General features: G+C 40.7%; 2 protein-coding genes across 2 annotated transcripts; one reads left to right on the forward strand and one right to left on the reverse strand.

Annotated features, from left to right (window-relative positions):
* The first annotated feature begins 2,301 nt into the window (after positions 1–2,301).
* naalad2 (N-acetylated alpha-linked acidic dipeptidase 2) lies at positions 2,302–11,752 on the forward strand. Its single transcript, XM_062385852.1, has 20 exons — positions 2,302–2,489; positions 2,987–3,098; positions 4,237–4,423; positions 5,532–5,633; positions 5,794–5,919; positions 6,253–6,333; positions 6,846–6,951; positions 7,051–7,144; positions 7,291–7,386; positions 7,825–7,910; positions 8,259–8,378; positions 8,522–8,604; positions 8,729–8,792; positions 8,883–8,950; positions 9,051–9,142; positions 9,452–9,542; positions 10,312–10,570; positions 10,666–10,747; positions 10,847–10,939; positions 11,316–11,752. Exons 1-20 carry the CDS (start codon positions 2,408–2,410, stop codon positions 11,503–11,505), a joined length of 2,214 nt encoding a protein of 737 aa, XP_062241836.1. The 5' UTR covers positions 2,302–2,407; the 3' UTR covers positions 11,506–11,752.
* Positions 11,753–12,499: 747 nt separating this feature from the next.
* Positions 12,500–21,036, reverse strand: nlrc3l (NLR family, CARD domain containing 3-like). The gene is made up of 12 exons (XM_062385856.1): positions 20,742–21,036; positions 19,995–20,153; positions 19,363–19,452; positions 18,943–19,117; positions 18,489–18,636; positions 18,176–18,268; positions 17,117–17,469; positions 15,987–16,196; positions 15,377–15,552; positions 15,006–15,279; positions 14,173–14,388; positions 12,500–14,034 (listed from the first exon to the last, which is right to left on the reverse strand). The coding sequence occupies exons 1-12, from the start codon at positions 20,765–20,767 to the stop codon at positions 13,648–13,650; spliced, it is 2,307 nt and encodes a 768-aa protein (XP_062241840.1). The 5' UTR covers positions 20,768–21,036; the 3' UTR covers positions 12,500–13,647.
* Positions 21,037–22,249: the final 1,213 nt, after the last annotated feature.

Here is a 22,249-nt window from a genome sequence, read left to right on the forward strand (position 1 = left end):
TAAGTAGGCAATTTGAATACAGAGCAGTTTTTAATAAAAAAAACTTTATTAATTTGTGTGTGACCCATTAAAGTACTTTCTTTTATTTTTTTAAGAGGACGGTATATGAATCTGTGCAACTTGGTGTGGCTTGATGAATGTAAGAGGACTGTTGGGCCTTGTGCTCTACTAGTTTGTCTTGGTTTGGGGAAAAGCTTAATGTCAGTAATGAGTTATATGTCACATAGTGAAATGTCAAGTTAGTCCCGATAGAATTTAACTTTAGGGTCCAGTTAATCACTTTTGTTGTTCTTGTTTTTTTTTCAAATTGTGTCTTTATCAGCAAAGGATTCAAGCTGGAGCTTTCACTAAATAGAACTTTAAGGCATGATTGTTGTTTCAGTTATTTCAAGTGTGTTTGAACTTTGTGTCAACAGTTGCAATGGGACCCAGAAGAGACCCCATGTCCAAGAAAAACACAGAGAGGGGTCCCATCACCTCACATCTGTGTTGAATACTCTTGAGGCTTAATAAAAGCCAATCCCCTCAGCGAGGCTTCTTAATGTTGTGGAAAATCTTCTCTGAAAAGCGTATTGACACACACTCTGTCATTTGGTGGAAACATTGCTGTGACATGAGACTTTAAATCTCTGCAGAAGCAAAGTGCATTGGGTTTTTACATTAGGGAGCAGCATGTGTTCCTTCACCGGTAAAACTTGCCGTTGAGACCGGTTCACCAGGCACCAGATGATTGTTTGTGGCTCAGGGTGGTCTCAGCATTAACTTTAGGAGGTTACCTGGTTACCAAAACAACACCATTCTAATTAAATCCAACCTGATCTCCTCCAACCAGCTACAGACCGCGTCTTTACTGAAAGCCTCCCAGATAAAGCGTGTGGAGGACGGGGCAGAGCTGCGGCCTGTGTCCTCCCCACATTCCTGAGAGCACAGAGTCTCCTCCCGGCTTCACGCTCCAGCCCACCGCGTGAAAGAGCCGCAGCGTCCACCACACACAGCTGGTGACAAAGAGCAAGGAGGGGTTGGGCTTGACCGAGGCCGCCATGTCTTTTAGTGTGGGAAAATGTGTCCGTGTCGATTCATGCAAGTGAACAAAGCCTTGATGAACCGACTCATGGATACAAACAGGCCGTCCACTGTGATAGTCGCTACTCACTCTACACTCTTTGGTGTCAGTTTTCATTAGAGGGTAAAGTAACTGATTGACTTTTTGAGGACTGAAGCTGCAGTAAATAGGAAGATAAAAAGTGATGTCTAAATTCTGACTTACTAAATATCATATGCGATATTTAAATGCTATATTTTAGTGACAGGCTAACTTCCATAGACTTTTGAGCAGATAACAAAAATAGGTTGCACATTAAAGGATACAACATAGATTGTATATTATAATGGAGGACATCGCAGCTCCCCAAAAGTGAAGCCAAACCCTCTTGTTCATTATTGTTCCAAACAATATCCTCTCATTTGGGGTTTTGAGATTGGAAGTACAGTTTAACATGTTGCTCCACAGTCTTTCACACATCTGGTTAAATCGAGATCTTCTGAATAGCACAGACGTATGAATTAACTTGCACCAGTTTCATCCTAGATGACATATGTGCTTATGTATTTAGGTTTTTAAATAATTTTGGTCACTTTATAATTGTATCACTGCATACACAGCTTGTTGACCTATTTATCATCATTTGCTTTTATGTAATGTTGTCTTTTTCTTCTTATTGCTCCTATTGTTTGTATTAACTAGTTTAACAGGGTGCTCTTTTCTTATTACTTTAATTTATTTTTATTAATGTGTATGAGTTTGTGTAATTGTATACCGTCTCTTCTTTGTCAGTCAAAGCACTTTGTAAACCCTGTTTTAAAGATGCTATATCAAAAGAAACTTTGTGTTATTATTGTAACTCAAGACACACTCATCTTCTCCACAGGCGCTGAGCAGATGTCTCTGCTCTGCACTCTAACCCCTGCGTCAACATGCTATTAGGAAGAAGGACTGTTATCAGAGTGTATTGTTGCCCATGACGTCTCAGCTTCAGTTGTACTGAGTCAGCAGTGGAGCAGCCAAGGTGCACAACACAGTCATTAGTCCCGTGGCCGATCACTGAGGTGAGGACAGGCTCCCTCTTTGTGTATTTCTCTGCCTCCTCCTCTGCAGATACAAACTGTCAACCACACTTCTTGCTCCCTCCCTCCCTCTCTCTCTCTCCCTCTCTCTCTCTCTCTCTCTCTCTCTCTCTCTCTCTCTCTCTCTCTCTCTCTCACTCTCTCTCTCTCTAACTGTCTCGCTTTCCCTACCTCGCTCTTCCAACCCTCTGCACTACTTAAACAAATTGCTCTCTATCACTATCTCGGCAGTGTGTGTGTGTGTGTGTGTGTGTGTGTGTGGAAGCCTCTGTGCTGCTTCACCATGAGAAAGGAGAGCAGGTTGATTCGTTGGATCTGGTGGATCGTTGCAGTGACGGCTTTGTTCTTCCTGGGCTTCATCATAGGTAAGACATGAAAAAATAAGATAAACTTTGGTTTGGAAGCCACAGGCCCTGTCTACTGTTTGTCAAAATGAAAAACACTGGGACAAATCAACAGGATAAGTGTGTGGATGGCAGCTGTTGGAACAAAATAAACAGATACACAATATTTGGTATAAAATACATAATAATTAATAATAAAAGTTCTCATAACGTATGAAATCTATTCAGTGCTGTTTAAATTGCATCTTGCACGTGTGTTTCTTTGCGTATAAGCTTAAGTTTGTCACCACTACGCAACTTTTCACATCTTCGTGCTCACAGCAGGTTAACACTTGCTGTCCATAACGACAGCTCATATCAAAATATAATATCTGACTCAATTGGAAGCTTCTGTGATATTCTGCATGACCCCCCCCCCCCCCCCCCCCTCTGTTTTCTTTAACAGTTATATACCGTTATCTCATCATAAATACATATAATGTTGACAACTGACCTGTGGGGTGTTTGGTGTGTCATAGGCTGGTTTGCAAAGCCCACACATCCACACACTGCGGACGACAATGTTTCCAGCAAATACCTGAAGGAGTTTCTGGATGAAATGCAGCCAAACCAGATCAGAGAGCACCTCAGGTACAGATCACTTCACACACAGTGCACATGTGCTGTGTATTAGAACACATAATCCAAAGCAGAAAGAGATTTCAGCAGGGATGAAAAACTACTTCAAATTTAATTTGGGGAGTTTATCATATCCACATGAAGTAAGGAAGTTCTTTCTCAGTACCGTTCACCTTTATTTCTAGACTAAAATATTGTAACTATCCATGGTTGCCATGAGACTTGGTCCAAAAATTCATAGCAACCCAACAACAGATATTTATGTTGAAAACTCAATTTTCATATGAAAACTCCCCCAAAAGTCAAAAGTTTGTATTCCCATCACAGCTTGGTCCTTGGCAAAATGTGTCTCAAATATCGACACTAAGCCGGACTGACCTTAAACCGCACTGTGTGAGTTATTACAAAACTACACTGCACATCCAAATATTGTTCAATCCCACAGTACTTTATTGAGAAAGTCTTAAGGGCTGCTGTCCAACAGAGAGGATTTAAAAATCAACAACCCTAAAGCTGCGTATGGAAAAGTGATAAAATAAGAATATAAGAAAGATTGTAATTTGTATTGTAAATTTGTATTTTAACATGGTAAGCTAACATGCTAAACAAGAATTATCCACAAGCAGAACATTCTAAATGTTAATATCACATAATGTATAGTCATGTAACTTAGCTTAGCTTAGCTTAGCTTTACTTTACTTTACTTTACTTTACTTTACTTTACTTTACTTTACTTTACTTTATCAATCAATCAGTCAAATTTTATTTGTATAGCCCATATTCAAAAATCACAATTTGTCTCGTAGGGCTGTAACACGGTGTGACCATCTCTGCCCTTAACCCTCATCAAGAGTAAGGAAAAACTGCAGCAGGAATATTCATAGCCTACTCGAGTATAGTATTTCAAACTACATAGGGTTGTAATGCTTTCATGTATATGACCTGCAGTTAGGATGGTAACATATGAAATGGGGAGGGGTAAGACTGAGTGCAGGTAAACAGATATTTATTATCTCAATCTGTATTAAACTCGCAGTAGAAAATACCGGGTGACTGATTCCGGACTCACACTAACTGAATGCTCCCCAGCCACAACATCTTCACTCTGCTGGTCTCCATCAATGTCTGTTCATTGGCTTCCTCTTCACAGGAAATTTACCCGTCTCCCCCACCTGGCTGGTACGGAGCAGAACCTGAAGTATGCCGAGCAGATCAAGGCCGAGTGGCAGGAGTTCGGCCTGGACTCGGTGGAGATTGTGCCCTATGACGTCCTGTTGTCCTATCCCAACCAATCCCAACCGAATTACATCTCCATAGTTGATCAGCATGGCAATGAGGTACAGGAGAGGCCCATAGATGAGCCACAGGAGGATGGGTAGAGGCACATTATGACTCCGACAGCACATCAAGCTTTGGTTTACTGATTAACAAAATTGTTATTTTTATTTGAACCTTATCATTGTCATTATTACCTATAAAGGGACTCTGAGGAAATGCTCCAGTCTCTTCAAAGACGCACTCAAATCTAACGAGGGATGATGTTTTTCTCCCACACATAGCAAACCCCTGACAAGCTTCAGTCTATTTGGGGAGATAACAAAGTTGCAGAGATCACCCGGATCCATTAAAACTCACAAGACACACTCACAAGACAGATTATTCAAGTCCAAGATCCTTTTATAGCCTTATGAGATAAACGTGTGTGTGTGTGTGTGTGTTTGTGTGTGTGTGTGTGTGTGTGTGTGTGTGTGTGTGTGTGTGTGTGTGTGTGTGTGTGTGTGTGTGTGTGTGTCCTATAAGTGAAGATAGTGACACAGCACAGGGGTTAACAAGAGAAAACAGATCAGGGTTTACTGCACAGTCACATAACAGCAGGCTGCAGGGATGTAGTCAGGTATTCAAACATAATCGGTTTAGTTTACATTTCAGTGAACAGTACACAGACACACACACTCGGTCACCAGGTCACACAACACACAAAGTACAGACACTGGAAATCCTGTATCTACTGTCTGCAGACCAGGTTCAACATTTTACAGTTTGTTACCTCATTATCATTACAGGAGGAAGAATTCGTACTCAAGAAAAAGTATTGAAAACACACTTTAAAAATCTTACATAAAAAATGTATCATGCTTTATTAATATAAAATAATAAAATTATTGTGCAGAAAGCATGAAATGTTAAATACTTTTGCATGGACCCAAAGAAAATAAATCGTAATAGTTTCAGCTTTGCTTGTATGTACTCTATGTTCTACAAAAAGATTCTATGATAAAGCATCATATTTCTGTTTTGCAGAAAAAATCGTATTTTTTTAAATGATATGTTAACCTGCTTAATTGTAGAGGAGTTAAGAGACTTCATTTTCATGAGATTAACTTTAGAAGATAAAAGCTGCTCACGATCAATGTCTCATTTTACCTCACGTCATTTCCTTCACAGGTTTTTAACACGTCCTTGTCAGAGCCGGTTCCAGAGGGTTATGAAGATGTTACTAACATTGTGCCTCCATACAGTGCTTTCTCTCCCAAGGGACAACCTGAGGTACACACACTCTCTCTCACACACACACACACAACCTTATCAGTGAGGTTTTAATAGTTTTCACTGCAGCACAAAAAAAGTTAACATGGATTTTAGGCATTCCCCATCCTCGAACATCAGATAAAACTCTCTCTCTTTCTCTCTCTCTCTCTCTCTCCAGGGAGATTTGGTTTATGTGAACTATGGTCGCACAGAGGACTTCTTCAAGTTGCAGAGGGAGATGAACATCAATGTGACTGGAATGATTGTCATCGTCAGATATGGGAGGATATTCAGAGGCAATAAGGTAGGGATCATGTGGGTCAAACCTCCAGAGGAAATGTCAGTGAAATCCAGAGGAACATGCTCAGATGTTTAAACTGCTGCAGAACCCTGAACCTTTCAGGATCATTCAGGGATTTTATCTTCGATTCAAAGCTTTGTTGAAGTTATCCATATCATCTGTGTTAATTCATCACTGTAGAATTTATAATCATTTTCACAGTGGCCCGCGTCTTTAAACAATGCACTTCATGAAACTCAAATCAGTCATCACTACTGTTAGAAAATCGGTCAGGACACAGAATAAACACCATCAACATGAGCCTCTGCTCTCTGTGTGTGTTCCTCTGTCCACCAGGTGAAGAACGCCATGTTGGCTGGAGCGAAGGCCATCATCATGTTCTCAGACCCTGCTGATTACTGGGCCTCTGGAGTCCAGGTAGTTCATTCTGCATCTGTGTGTGTGTGTTATCTGTTGGGTTTTAAAAGAAAAACACAGGCTCTAAATCAGCCATATATGTTTGCTGATATGCACAATACAAAAGCTATTATTTTACAGAGTAAACATTGAAGGAAAGATGTATAACATATATAATGAATTCATCCGAGTTCTATATATTTGCTTCTGTGAGCTTTTTCTTTTTTATAGTTATTTATTCAAAGTTTGTGGATCAAATGTAAATTATCAGGTCTCAATAACATTTATTATGACATCATTGCCAAATGTATGTTTCTTTGATATATATTGGTATCAGATCTTTTGAATATCGGTGTTGGGCTCTATTTTCAATACCTGCCATTGTGAATGTAGATGAGGTAAATATATGTGTGACAGTATTTACACTGGCCTTTAAACAAGACTGGGATAAGAGTAAACTCAGGACCAGTATAAATTCACAGTCCAGATCATACATTTAAAAAATTGTCATGCAACTGTTTGTGTGTGAACAGCCGTACCCTGAGGGCTGGAACCTGCCGGGTGGAGGAGCTCAGAGAGGAAATGTCCTGAACTTGAACGGAGCAGGAGACCCACTCACACCCGGGTACCCCGCTAAAGGTGTGTTTCTTTATGTGTTAGAGCCAGAGTGTAAAAACGTGTGTGTGTGTGTGTGTGTGTGTGTGTTTATTTAACTTCGTCCTGTCTCCTCTCTCACAGACTACACATACAGACTCAGTCCCGAGGACGGAGTGGGACTTCCCAAGATTCCTGTTCATCCCATCGGCTTCCACGATGCAGCTCACCTGCTGAGGTTCAAATTCTTCTCATTTCTGCTAATGATGATTTGGTTTGTCTTCTGCAGAGCAGAGCTGTTTAAACTTAACTTGAATTTGCAATTCAAGGCAAGAAAGTAAATGATTCGACACAATGAGTTGATTTATAATCAACTATCAACAGGAATATGGGAGGACAGATCCCACCAAACTACTGGAAAGGAGCCCTGAACGTCTCCTACAGGATTGGTCCGGGCTTTATCGAAGATTTCAAGAGTCAGTGAGTGCTTCTAGACTTCTCCCTGCGCAGTGTGACCATGAGATCATGATTCCATCCTCCATCTTTCACTTAATAAACCTTGTGCACTTCCAGTCGACGGTCTCTCCACAGATCCACTGCTGTCTATTCCCTGTTTTAGAGTTTGGATTTTTCCCTCCCTTGTTGTTGCCTCCTGCTCTCTTGTTCAGCGTTAATGACCCAGTGGCTTGTGGCCAACTGAAGCACAATGGAAGCCCTTGTTGCTTCTGTGCAAGAGGGATAGACATACACATTTACAAACGCAGCACAAATGGCAAAGGGCATCTTTATGAGTATCAATCCCCTATAACAACAACTCATTACTGTGTTTTTATTTTGTCATGCCCTACATGTGTCTTCATATCTCTTGCCTTCACCCCTGTGAGCATCTCTCTTTCATTAATAGTCTGTCTGTCTCAGGAAGGTGCGTATGCACATCCACACAAACAACCAGGTGACCAGGATCTACAACGTCATTGGCCGGATTAGAGGAGCTCTGGAACCAGGTACGAGAAACACAACCTGTCAGAACCATTCGCTCAGGGTTTCTGAAACAGTTTGCACATAACTAACACATGCACATGTAATTTATTTACAGTTTGCACATAACAACACACAAGATATTCAGTTTCTGACTATAGTAAAAACTATTGTTTACAAACAATATGTAATAAAAATGAAAAATGGGAATACGTTTTTTGGAAGAGACATTCAGGAAAACAACATTGAACATACTTGACTGTGTTTTAAATGCAAAACTGTAGAGAAAAACTACAGCTCAGTCTCCTGAGGAAGTGTCTGGCATTGGTGTATCCCTTCTTTCAACGTGTGTGTGCGTGCGTGTGTGTGTGCAGACAGGTATGTGATTCTGGGAGGACACCGAGATGCCTGGGTGTTTGGAGGAATAGATCCCATGACCGGGGCTGCGGTCGTCCATGAAACCGTCAGGAGCGCCGGCAGGCTCCTCCATAAAGGTATGTGTTTTTATAACTGAATAATGTGACTCAAAAAAAGTGAAAAACGTTGTCAATAGTCAGTACTGAGTGAGTGAGTGTGTTTGTGTGTGTGTGTGTGTGTGTGTGTGTGTGTGTGTGTGTGTGTGTGTGTGTGTGTGTAGGCTGGAGGCCGAGGAGGACGATAATATTTGCCAGCTGGGATGCTGAGGAGTTTGGACTGCTGGGCTCCACAGAATGGGCAGAGGTATGACACACACACTCTCAAACTCACACTCACATATACAAACTCACAGTCGCATATACAGACACACTCACATATACAAACACACACACACACAAACACATCTTGACTTCATCCCTCTCAAAAGGACAACGCTAAGCTGCTGCAGGAGAGAGCTGTGGCCTACATCAACGCAGACTCTGCCATAGAGGGTGAGTGTGTATATCTGTGTTATATATAAATTGTAAAAAGTGCACAGGCCAAAATAGTTTTGATCTGATTTGCGTGTCCGTGATTTGCAGGTACGTACACACTGAGGGTTGACTGCACTCCGTCTCTAAACACTCTGGTGTATGACCTCACCAAGCAAGTGAGCAAATATATATATATTTATAAATAATGGGGGAGACAAGTATTTTGTGCGTTCTCTTATGTGCATATTCTGTCTTTCTTTCTATGTTTGCATGTAGATAGCCAGTCCAGAGGAAGGAGAGGAGGGCGTCTCTCTGTACGAGAGCTGGCACAAGCGGGACAACTGGACCATGGACCGTGACGCACCCAGGTACGAGACATCCCCGCCAGCGGCTCGTTCGGGTCAGACCTGAGACTGTCCATAAACTTATAGCAAAACATTAGAACACACCAGGTTCAAGCATGAAATTGGTAACGCAGAGATTATTAAGAATAAGAAAAGGGAGAAGCTGAAATGAGCGATTCAGACGACCAGGTCACATCTGAGGAGTGTTGGGTTTAAACCAAGTTTGGAAAGTAACATTTTTCTTACATGTCTGGGCTAATCCATTAAAAAAAAGAAAGAAATAAATCAAATCTATCATTGAATCTGTGTGATCTTTACTCTGTTGTTCTGTAGAATCAGTAAACTGGGCTCAGGCAGTGATTTCGAGGCCTATTTCATCCGTCTGGGAATCGCTGCAGGCAGAGCCAGATACACAAAGAACAGGGTATGTATAATGTTGTGTTTCCCTTAACCTGGTTGGGTGATTGTATGTTTATGTATATGTGTAATGTGTATCTATGGAGTGAATATCAGCTCTTTTTTTTTTTTACCTGGAAGACAGTTTTGATTTGAACATATCTGGACATAAAACTGTAAACCTGCTATCTATGAATCATATAAAACACTTTATCCACACTAGTGTGCGTGAAAGAAAGATTATTGTTTCCAGTGTTTGTGTAGTTGCATGTGTTTACAGCTTATGTGTGACTTTGAGTTTATTGCCATGTCTCTATAATCATTAAACGTTATGTTTAAGGTTCAGTGTGTAAGATTAAGGTCAAAATGATCTATCCACAGTAATTGAATATAAAATAATCCTAGCAATGTTTTCACTCGTGTGTTTAATCATCTAAATTGGGGGCCCTTTATATTTAACTACTTTATATTTACATCGGGAGTGGGTCCTCTCTACGGAGGCCGCCATGTTTTTACAGTAGCCCGGACTGGACAAACTAAACACCTTTTGAGTTTTTATGCCAACTGACGGTGACCACAGGTTCTCCTTCATGTTTGGAAGGGGAGGGTGAGGTGAGGGGTGTTCAGCCGCAACATGGACTTGATAGACGTCACTGAATTCTACAAATTGAACCTTTAACCTCAGAAGAGAGGATGGGTTAGACTGAGGCCACTATTACAGTGTGTGTTCATGGAAGAAAACTCTGAAATGTCCTCAATGTGTGTGTGTGTGTGTTTGTGTGTGTGTGTGTTTTCAGAAAACAGAGACCTACAGCTCTTATCCCGTCTACCACAGTGTGTATGAAACCTTTGAGATCGTGGAGAGGTTTTACGACCCCTCTTTCAGAAGGCTGCGGGCAGTGGCCCAGGTGAGAGGCGGCCTCGTCTTCCTATTGGCCGATTCCCAGCTGCTGCCTCTCAGCGCTGACCAGTACGCCGACTCACTGGGGAAATACGCACAGAGAGTCGCCCAGTTGGCACACAAGAACCAAGCGGAGATGTTCGAGGTGTCGTTAGGTGAGTTGGTTTTCAAATATTTAAAGAGGTGAACCATCTTTTGGATCTAACATCTCAGAATAAAAAAAATAAAAAATGTACCTCCCCATCTCCAGACGCCTTGTTTTCTGCAGTGGAAAACTTCACTGTTGCAGCGAGGGATTTCCATGAGCGTCTGCTGACCCTCAACAGAGCAGAGTGAGTAAAACATTGTCTTTGATTTTCAGTGTCCAAAGGAAAGAGTCAATGTGTTGGAATGCATGTTCTGATTGATATCTGCATGTGTGTGTGCATCAGTCCTCTGCAGGTACGCATCATGAACGATCAGCTTATGTATCTGGAAAGAGCCTTTATAGACCCCCTGGGTTTACCTGGTAGACCCTTCTACAGGTAAGTCTCTCAAGCACACACGCACACACACACGCACACACAGTCTTTCTACAGCAGCCTCTACTTGGCCATGGTGACTGTAGTTACCTTGCTCTGGTCAATTAGATTAAACCATACACTGTGGATAAAGATGGAAGACGTGACAGCTCCCCAAAAGCGAGGCCAAAGTGTTTCGCTCGCCACCTGGTGGCTGAGTGCAGTACTAGTCATAAACCTATCAAATCACATTTCATAACATAAAAGTGATATTACTAAATTCCCTGTTTCTCTGTTTATTCTGTAAATCTGTGTAATTATAAGGAAAGTTGTCATTGATTATAGATTGCTAAAGTTTCTATAATACCTCTTTAACGTAACGCCCTCCTCTCTGTTGCAGACACGTGATATTTGCTCCCAGCAGCCATAATAAATACTCAGGGGACTCATTCCCTGGGATCTATGATACACTGTTTGACATCAAGAACTCAGCTGACCCACAGAAGGCCTGGGAGGAAGTCAAGCGTCAAATCAGCATCGCTGCGTTCACCATTCATGCTGCTGCTATGACCCTCACACCAGCTGCTTGAAACAGGCACATGAAGACACGTGATGGAACTGTCTATTTGAGAACATGTGACGTGAGGGTATAAATCACCTGCAACATACACACATACACACAAACACACAGCGATGGACAATCCCCCTCATTTTCCAGGAATGTCCAGATCTCAGCAGAACAGTGAAGCTCTGAGCATCATGACCACAACTCAACTGACAAATCTGGTTTCTGATTTGTTATTCGTCCACAATAAAGTTATAATTTATGCTTTTGAAGTTGTTGCCATTTTGTTGTAAATGTCTCTGGCTACACAAGCCAAACAAACTCAAACCATCCCTCTGTAGCCAGAAAACAAATGATGTCTGGTCCATGTTTCAGTCTGGGATAGAATGTTGCCTGCGTGTGTGTTTGTGCAAGAAATAACTTAGATTTTAAATCTAAATTTAAAATCTGAAGTAAATATGATGTCGTAATTGACGTCTTGTCACAATGAAGCCAGAATATTTTGTCATAAATAAATAGTTTGAAGTCAAAGAAAGTGGGAATATTCTAAGACAGGCATTCATAATAATTGAAAAGTCGGACAGTAAATCTAGTGACAGAACAGACAGGAGTCAGGAGTCTTCATGTAGACGTGAACCCTTGTGGTTCAGGTTTTTGTATTGTTTTAGGACCTCATTGACTGAAATAAATGTTTTCTAACTTGGAGGTTCAACTGGATTCAAGCTGAAAAACAAAGTAGTTTTGAGAACCACGTTAAACAGCACTGACTTACTAAGGAAATGAAAAACGTGCGTTTGTCATTCTACGAGGTTGTTTCTACACTAGAGAGAAACAACAACCGACATGCACAAATTATTTACTTAACTTAAATCATGAGTATCATAGTCACAGGTTGTAAAAGGCTAAGATTAGAGGCAGAAAAAGACAGACTGAGGTATGAATTTAGAATCACATGTGCACAGAGACAGATAAATATGTAAGGTGAACAAACTGTACAAACACCACAACACACACACAGGTTAGTTTTAAAAATGGGTTTTAACAATAAACAAATGAACACACATAAAAATTGCTCTTCAGATTCAAAAGAATTTTCACCTTTATTCCGACAGAGAATATTTAAGGAGAGCTCATTTCATCCAGCCACTGTGTGGACGGGTGCTTCAGTTCAGTTCAGTTCTTTCCATTTGTTAAGCTCGTCATCAAAACAGTTTGTTCCTTCGGACGGTCTTTGTTGATCCAAGTTGTCTGAAATGACAAAACAACCTGGCGACTGATTGCAGCCATTTTGAGATTTTCAGATGGTAGAGGGAAGCTTTTTGTCCAGCTCCTAACAACCAGCCAGCTCGGAGAAACAGGAAGTGACCTGCTGAACATTTGTATATTGTGATATTGGTTTGGGATTGGCCAGTATCAATTGTATCCGTTTAAATCAAGTTCATATTTTCCTAAACCACTACTCTTAATCCAGATGCCATTTCTAAATTCGAAGACCATGAATAAAAGCCACTGACCATACAACAACTTTAAGTACAAGCTCGCCCCCTTGTGGCCAAGCAGCGGGTTTTCCTCTGACAGTCACCTAGTAGTGTTATGCCATCCCAAGCAACACCTTACATGGCCTCACCTGCACATGTTCACTTTCCTGTACGGTTTAATCACATATTGTAGCTCAAGCTGTTAAAAGTTAGCATTTCTCTTAAAAGGACAGCTCTTTTGTCACCTCTGTGTATTTAGTCGAGGGGAAAAGGCCGTAAATGAAAATAGAAGAACACAGCTGGATGACTCAAAAACCTGTGCCAGAAATCATTTTCATTAGTGCTCATTGTAAGACATGCAGAAATTAGAATAGCATAAAAAGCGCTGTACATGCATGTTTAATTTTACACTCGGTTTTGAGTTGTGCAGAACTGGCATTAGTACAACGGAGTTTAACGACCATGTATCATCTCATATAATGAGACTAAAGTCATAATTTAGTGAGAAACAAAGTCGTTCATTTTCAAGTCAACGTGGCACTTTCTTCAGAATAGACTCAGACACAGAATCGTGTTCAGTTGAATGTTTTCAGCGATTTGAGATTCAAACCTTTCACATCATCCCTGTGATGAGAGAGAGACCTATCCTCGACCCATCATATCGATAGAAAGTCAGACAGATTTTCTGATCACTCATCTTCCTGGATCATCTCTCGAAGGCACTCCTTTAAGTTCTCCCCCCTGTCTACTGGGTTCTTGTCAATCGTCTGCTCCAGCAGCCGCTGCACCTCATCCAGTCCGCCCACCGTCGGAGTGTTGTGAGGGAACAGGAAGCCGCTCAGCAGACTTTTGTGACAATGCTGAGAGAGTAGGCCACACAGGAAGCGCAGGAACATGTCATAGTCGCCAAGAGTGGAGTTGAACGTTCGCCCCAACGCGCACTGGACCAGGTTTGCTGCTGATTTGGCCTGCGACCTGGACCTGATGATCTTGGAGATGTGGGAACCCCCCGGGTCCAGAACATTCTTTGACTCCACATAGAACATCGTGAAGACGTACAAGGCGGCCATGAACTCCTTAAAGAAAGAAGTATAGCGATTTGTATGGGATATCCTGTCAAGTGGTATCATCATCATTTCTAATCACATATTATAAATACAGGAAACTGCAGGGTGACAGAGGCTCCATGGAGGTGTAAGCATTGTGAGTTTTACCTGAAAGGTGACGTGTATGAAGCAGAACGTCCTCCTCCCGTCTGACTCTGCAGAGGGGAGCTCGGTGCACAGGCCGGACCACACCGTCACCTCCGTCAGCTCCAGACCGCACTGCTTCACGTCCTCTTCAAAGAACACACTGGTCCTCCTCTCCATCATCTTAAAGGCCATGCGCCCCATCTTTGTCAGCAGGTTCTTGTCTTCACTGGACCATTTCTTGGAGGAAACAGGAACAAAATGTCAAATCCTGACCATCCTGAAGATATTCATTAGCCTTGACAGGTGCCTGCTTTAGATGCAACTGTAGTGTAAAGAAACAATTATTATTTCTGGTATTGTTGACAATATCAGACAGAAATTGGTGTAATTGTTTCATGTTATCAGTTGTCTCATGATATTGTAATATAACATAGTATATATAACTTCATCCACTAGGGGTCGCTCAATCCAAAAAATGACAAAAGATGCGAAGCAGCGTGGGATCCCAGTCTGGGAGTCTTCACCACCATTGCCGATGAAATTCTATCTGACGCAACAAATCATGTTCGGGGTGAGGTAAGGTATTAAAGTCTAACTCATGTTATGCAGCATCGGTAAGGAATTACCATGATCCATTAGGAGTGATCAATACAAACAGCTGGCAAAGCTCCAGCTGCAGCAGGTATGATGCTATTTAAAGGGGAATCTAAATGAAATTTCCTGTAACCTTGAGGAAAAACTGGTGATTTCTGTGGGTTTGAAAATTGTTGGAAGCATTTTGAAAATGAAAGCAGAAAAGTCAGCAGAATATGTAACATCGGTCAAGTCGGTTTTATACATTTAAATGAAGTTACCAGTTCGTTTTCCCGCTTTCCATAGTAGAACTGCAGCCTGCGATTGGTCTGGACGATCAAAATGTTGACGTAGAACGGCGTCAGCCTGGGGGGGTGCACGCCGTAGCCCTGGTAGCGGTAGCAGCGCTCAAACACTGTGGCCACCATCCAGCAGACAAATGGCTGGCGGGCGAGGATGCTGAGTGTCGGCAGGCGCTTGTGATGGGACACAATATTCGCAGCTAGCTGTGCGTCGCTAAAGCGTTTGGTCAGATAGTCATCTTTCATCTCATCACTGGAGAGGGAAGAACAAAGATAACAAGGCTCGAATGAACGGCTTAAAATGAATTTATGACAAAGTTAATGTGCATCATCCACACACACACACACACCTGAAGCCTTGTATTTCCGTGTCAACGTCTATCAGCTCAGATGGGATTTGTGAGACAGCCCCACGTCTACCCAGGATCCAGATGCAGGCACGACGAAGCAGCGTCCCTCGGATGATATTTACAATCAGGACGTCAGGATGTGCTTGGGTTAGATTGTCATTAATTACCGGAGCATTCTGGAGAGAGAAAACAAAGTTCATAGACAAGCATGATGTTTCTGGTTATTAAATGTTCAACCACAAAGCAGCAAGTAGCTCATTAAAAATGATCAGATTCTTCTGTCATTGACCATGTTGAATTCAACTGGCAGTTTATATTTTGTACATTAAAGAGCTTCTGTGAGGGTACTGGTTTCCACTAATCCTTATATGTATAAGGACAATCTTATTGGGAGGGAGGTATATAAAGGTGTCCCTTTACAGTATTAAAACCGCAGGATACAGCCCCAACAAAAACATTTAAATAATAATTCAATGGAAGCACGTTATATTTATACATTCATACAGCAGTTTCAAAATTACGAAATGTGTTAAGATGTTCCCTACAGTCTATCTGATCATATTTATGATATTTTGTGTTCTCAGGTGTATATGTGCACTGATGGTTCTACCTTCCAGTCCAGACGAGCTTGGTAACAGTCGAAGGAGTCCATTATGACGAGAAATCGACAGTCCTCGTCCTCCAGGAACGTCATGTCTTTGCACTCAGGGTGACAATGTTCTATCACTTCCATGATGGACATCTTCTGAGAGGAATGGGTGAGGTTGTTTCGCAGAAGCCAGAAAGTGTGGAAGGAAAGATTGATGACGAACTGCAGATCCTGAAGGGAGAAGAAAACCACACATTGAAAATTCTGACAAAAAACAATTCAGTTGTGAGCATTGCAGATTTGAAGGGCACTGCTGGTTTAGTGATGATGATTCTCCATATGTTTTTATCCACACAAGTATTATTACTGTAGCTTTCCGTTCTTTTTTTTTTAAAGAGGAATAGACATTTGCCTGCAGCCCAAAGCGCCTCCTGCTGACTGACCTGCAAATAGATGAATGAAAATCGATTTTTCTTAATTTACTGAAGCAGAAACGATAATGTCTGAGCTGGTCAATCCTGTGGTTTTTAATAATTCACTGCCTGGGCTCCTAATAATATATGTGAGAGAACCACTCCCACGCGTCCTTTTAAAATATTACATTATCAATTTGAGAACAAGTTGACATGTTAACTAAACATTCATATTCAGTTATTCAATATTAAGCATGGTATTATGCAAGTTTATGTACTAATCTTAAAACATGAGACTGATGAGAGGCTTTTCTGAGGGTCACTGATAACAAACGGATCCAAAGTGAAGGGATGTAACGACATCGCTTTAAAGCCAATAATGAATCGGCCAAACAGCAGCAACGAGTTTTTAACCATTTGGAAGAAGAATTCCACAAGATGTACAACACACATACGTATCACATTACAGCCTGGTAACGTTAATATGGCTTCTGTGACCCATACTGTGTATTTACACATCCAGCACACACTGAGCCACATCATCACTCATCTGGACGGATGTTTCTGCTGATATGAAATGTTAAATATTTATCTCTGATTTGGACATACTCATGAAAAACACACTGTGTCAGGCAGTTTGTGTTCAGCAGCTGGTTGCTAAGTTTATCTGTCTGCTACTTGATGCCCATCAGGCAGGAGACAGTGGGTTAAGAGGAGCTTGCTCGCCTCAGCTCTCACCTTATTGGCTCGTTGTTCTGCCCAATCCAGAGAGAACTTCCCCACAGATACAGACATTCCAATTCCTGGAATCCCGCTGGTCAGCACCGTCCTCGCTGGTTGGTTGTCGTCAATCTGTAGTCGGAACAACTCGTTCGTACGAACGAAGGTGTCGGGTCTGGGGACCTGTAGGGTCGAGGCAGGAGGTGATCGGAACTCATGAGAGGGATCGACTCCTCCGTGGCGACGGGTGGAAATCTGGGGCTCAACGTAGATTGTGTCCAGAGGATTCCAGCGTCCGGCTCGAACGACCCCCTCGCGGATGATCTGGTGTTTTCTGATCAACTGCTGCCTCAGATGAAAACGGATGAATGCTGGTGGTGGAGAATTATAATTTTAAAACACACATTATTAGAATAAGTATATTTCAGCATTTTGCTCAAGGAGGACACTAATCAACCCTAAATCTGTCCCATACATGTATGTTTGTTCATTTGTAATATTGTTTTTATGTATAAAAATCATATTAATAAGATGAAGAAGAATAAGGTTGTTTTATATAATTCCTTTTAAGAACAAAAGTCACAAAGTGCAGTGTAACTTATTCAGAATAACATATCATTCAGTAGGGGTCAAAAATCCATCCCACACTCGTTTCCCATGACACCAGGTTCTCGGTGATTTCAGAACATTAAGTGAACCTGAAATTGCTAAAAGGTTCACAACCTTTTCTCAGGATCATATTCACACTTCTTTTTTAAGTGTAGTTAAGTAAGGTTTGAAATCACATGGTTGACAGTTTAATAGTTAAATCAAACAGCGATCTAGATTTCATATGTCATTTCTTTCTTAAGAACAAACAAGTCAGCACACAAAGTAGTCCATGCTTGATTAAAAAGCTTTTTGTTACAAAACAACCCATGTGAAAAACATCAGTCCTGTTGTGAAGCTCACAGAACAGAAACCGTACTATGACCTTTCCTGAAACATGAAACATGCTCAAACAACCATGGGAACTCTTTTGTAAAAATAAAGATAATATATTATCTCAGCAGTACTAGAAGTCAAATGTTCACTTGCCTCTCTTGCACATATTCCGTAGATCTTCTGCTTCTGTTTTCTTGCCGATAGATTCTAGATTACTTATTGTGTGCATCAGGGCTTGATCCTGGCCTGCAGAGCACATGTTACAAAATAAAAATAGTAAGCAATCGGTGAAAGTATCACAAAACTCAAATCCACTAGATTACCAATTTACAACCATCTTCCAACTGAATTCTATATACTTTTAAATAATTACTTCACATGGTTCACTTCACAACTCTCAAAATCCGCTTCTCTAAATCTTGAGCTCTATTTGTGTTGTGGACCTATTGCAGCTGCGTTATCTTACCCAGGATCTCCACGATCTTGTCGACAAAATCCAGTAAGTCTCCCTCCATCACCTGTTGCTCAGTTAAACCTTGTTCACATTGTAAAAACCGCAACTTAAAATTCAACAGCTCTTGCCAGGTGAGGCCTGTCAGGCACGTCTGGATACTCTACACACAAGGGAACAAAACATGAAAACACAAAGTTAACAAAAGTTAAAACATGTTGCCTTCCTTCCCAATACCCAGATATTAACAAGATTAAAATATGTATTATTATTCATTATTAACAAATTTGGCTTTGTTTCTTCACGTTTAAAGACATAAATGAATAATTTTGAAGAATAGACATCAATTGATAGATGTTTTTTCATTGGGATGTACCTTGATCACAATGTTATTTAAACAATGCTTCATTAGTATCAAACTAATTCACAGAAACTTTTGATGCAACTTTAAAGACTGTTGTAGACCAACCTTGAATATATGTGTCAGGTCTTGCTCAGGATGTAGTCTGCCTAGTCTTCGGTCTTCCTCAGTCTCCAGTGGATAGCCAGCGAATTCAATGGGTTCGGGTGGTTCTGGGGAGTTAGTCAAAACATTATCCATAGGATCCTCGTCTTCTTCTGTAGGGCTTCCCGGAGCAGACAACCTGAGAGAAAATGAGGAGCCCCGGGCCACAGGTCAGACACTGCAGTGCACTTTCTACTATCAAACGGAGATCACCAACATAAGACATTAATAGTACAATATACTAATAGACTGATGATTATGACATGAATGTAAACAAACAAAAGACAGACCAGTAGACTACATATGTTTAAATGTTGTGATGTGGGAGAAATCCTTAAAAAGCCTGAAAAACACATGTGTGTTATTTATGCGTGTGTCCTCCACCTGGTGTCAATGACATCAGCTCCTGGTGGCAGTTGCTGAGTGATCATAGTGTAGAGGGTCTCTGGAGAATCGGAGCGAATCAGCTGCAACCTGGCATTAAACGACGCAAAGTACAAACTGTTAAGAGTATTTTTACCTCATATTTGACTGGATTTTAAAATCCTATTTTCAACATTTGATGCAATAGGGAGCAAATCTCCACAGACAAACATTCCAACCAAGCTAATTTCAAATTTCATAATATCATCAGCAGTCTGAGGGGGTTGTTTCACACACACACACACACATGTACAGTAGCAGCTACAGTAGGAAATAGTGTTTTAGTTATTTTATCATTGGTTTAAGTGTGAGTGGTCAAATTTGACTGTTCTGTAAAAGCAGTGGATAATCTTAGACAGTGAACAGTGAATCTTAAACATGGCCTTGAGCTTTAATAGAAGACTCATGAAAGAAACCCTCCTTAATACCCAGTTGCTCCACTTTTTGCAAACTGACATGCAAATTATATTTATATTACCTAAAACAAAGAGCAGCCGAGGAAGTAATGTCAGTTTAATGCTATTTGTGCTCAAATGGCCAGAACCAACAGAAGCGTTGGGATCATTGTCAAACATCAAACAAAGACACAACACCTGGTCGCCTCCGGAGCAGATGAATCAGGTAACTTTGCAACTTCTTCTACATTTCTCTCTTCCTCTTCCTCCGACTCTTCGCTCTTCATTGAACCATAACTGGAGGGAGGCCTCTTCCACCTTTTCCTCTCCTCCTCCATTTTCCCCTGCCTGTAGATGCTGAGGGGAAGGATGCAGAAAACGTTGGTTGACAGAGGAGACACTGTTTTTATATAAGTTCTACAAACTTCCAACTATTGACCAATAATATTGTACAGACATACATGTAGAAAAAATTCACAGCTACAACTGTAACTTAATATATAAATAATACAAAGAGCTGCTTTTTAATTCACACCGGCTGTTAAATATTAAATTCACTGTTTTTTATTCCGTGGATACATTTTAGTTATATTGTGACTTAAACAATTCTGTGTGATGAGTATTAAGATTATTTTCCATTGGATTCAGGAGATTTGCAAATCACATCTTCTGATGTCTTGTTGTTTAATAACATAATGTGTTATTACATGTGTCTGGACAGAATATTGATCTTTTTTCCTTAGGTCATTCGACACCTGTACATTATCTAAGTCAAATCATTCTGGATTTATCAGCAAACAATTATACAAATCCAAATGAATCCCACCTGAAACAGCAGATTACCTCAATCTGGATAGATACCCGGAAGTATATAAAAGTGTGACATCACATAGATCAATCAATTTGAATTTGTGGAGAACAACTTGAAGAAGAAAAACAACTCACCTGTCCACTTCCGTGTCCGAGTCCATGTCTCCTGTAGATATAGACTCCGCAAAATCAGTAAATGTTAACTTTGGCCTACTTTATTAGGTTTTAATCTCAACAGCTGGGTTCTAGGCGCCGACATGACTTTAACGCGTCACTCTCCGTCGTCACTGTTCTGAAGACAACATGGCGGCGGCTTTATGAAAACATAGACAAGTTTTTAATCAATGTTTCCCTGCAAAAAATGAGTCCAAATATAGTAATCTATAAACTGTGTCGCCGATCGCCTGACGCCATGTTTAACCGTCACTCGTTTTCTACTTTCAGTTTCGTACCGGACATTTCAACAGTCAGCTTCCGGATCTGACCTTTCAAAAATAAAACTACAGCCTACACAGGTTTACCCAGACGTACATAAACAGATCGCAATAAGTGCTAATCCTGACACATGATGCTAACATGGAGTTCACACTATTCGTTAACCTATACCTGTTTATAACAACACTGCAATCATTAGCGACATGGGAGAGCTGGAACAAATTGAACCCAAATTGTAATCTGTAATATCCTTAATAATAGTTCAACAAACTACTAACGAATTTCTTAATATTAAATTTGCAATACGTTTCAGTCCCTAAACGTCATTTTCACATTTTATAGTGGCAACAAGCTGAAACATCCCCTTTAACTTTAATGCTCAAATCAAATGTCAACTGTTTTCACATGTTCACCTTAATCCTGAGGTTTATCCCCTCCTTTGACGTATCCAAGGCCATTGTAATGTAGATTATGATGCAAAAACCTTCACAAATTTATAATTTTCAGTTTTTTGGTTGAACCGGTTTGGCTCAACTGTCGCTCTGAATGCTGTTGTTTGTGCTGCTGTAGTTGTTGCTTTATATGTGGAGAGGTTTCTGTAATTAATGCATCCCTCTCTGATTCAGATCACATGGACAAACTGAAGTTGACCATTTTGTCAGAAAGCAGTAAGAGTTAACACTAACAGCACCACAAAGAGATGTTTTCCATAAAGTTAAATCAACAGCTCTTTGAGCTCAAACCTTCAGTTACGCCTGCAATTTTTAGAACATAATGTCAGACCGCTGCTGTGCATTGCCTGTGATTTTCATATAAGTGCCTAAAAATTGTCCTGCATTTTCATGCTAAGTGAAACCTGATGTTATCAGTCAGATATTAACATTTGATTAAACTAGTGTCTTGGTGTATCTATCATGAAGGAAGTATATAATATCTATCACACTGGACTTACTACATAATATATTCTTAAATGAAAAAGTAAACTCATAACTTGGACAAGCATTTTGAGTCGAGACTATTCCTCCTCTGGTAGCTACTCCTTTGCAGCTAAAGCAGTAAATGTAATCAGATTAGTTATTTGAGGAACACAGAGGCCCATTAGGAAATGGTTGAGCTAGTTGTAGGATAGTATGCAGCACTTGATAGGTTGTAAAAGGCATTTTGTCACTTTGAATGATGATAACTGAATATTTTGATGTCCTGAAAGA

This window comes from Platichthys flesus, chromosome 4, assembly GCF_949316205.1.
Source record: "Platichthys flesus chromosome 4, fPlaFle2.1, whole genome shotgun sequence".
In the NCBI taxonomy this organism is placed as follows: Eukaryota; Metazoa; Chordata; class Actinopteri; order Pleuronectiformes; family Pleuronectidae; genus Platichthys; species Platichthys flesus.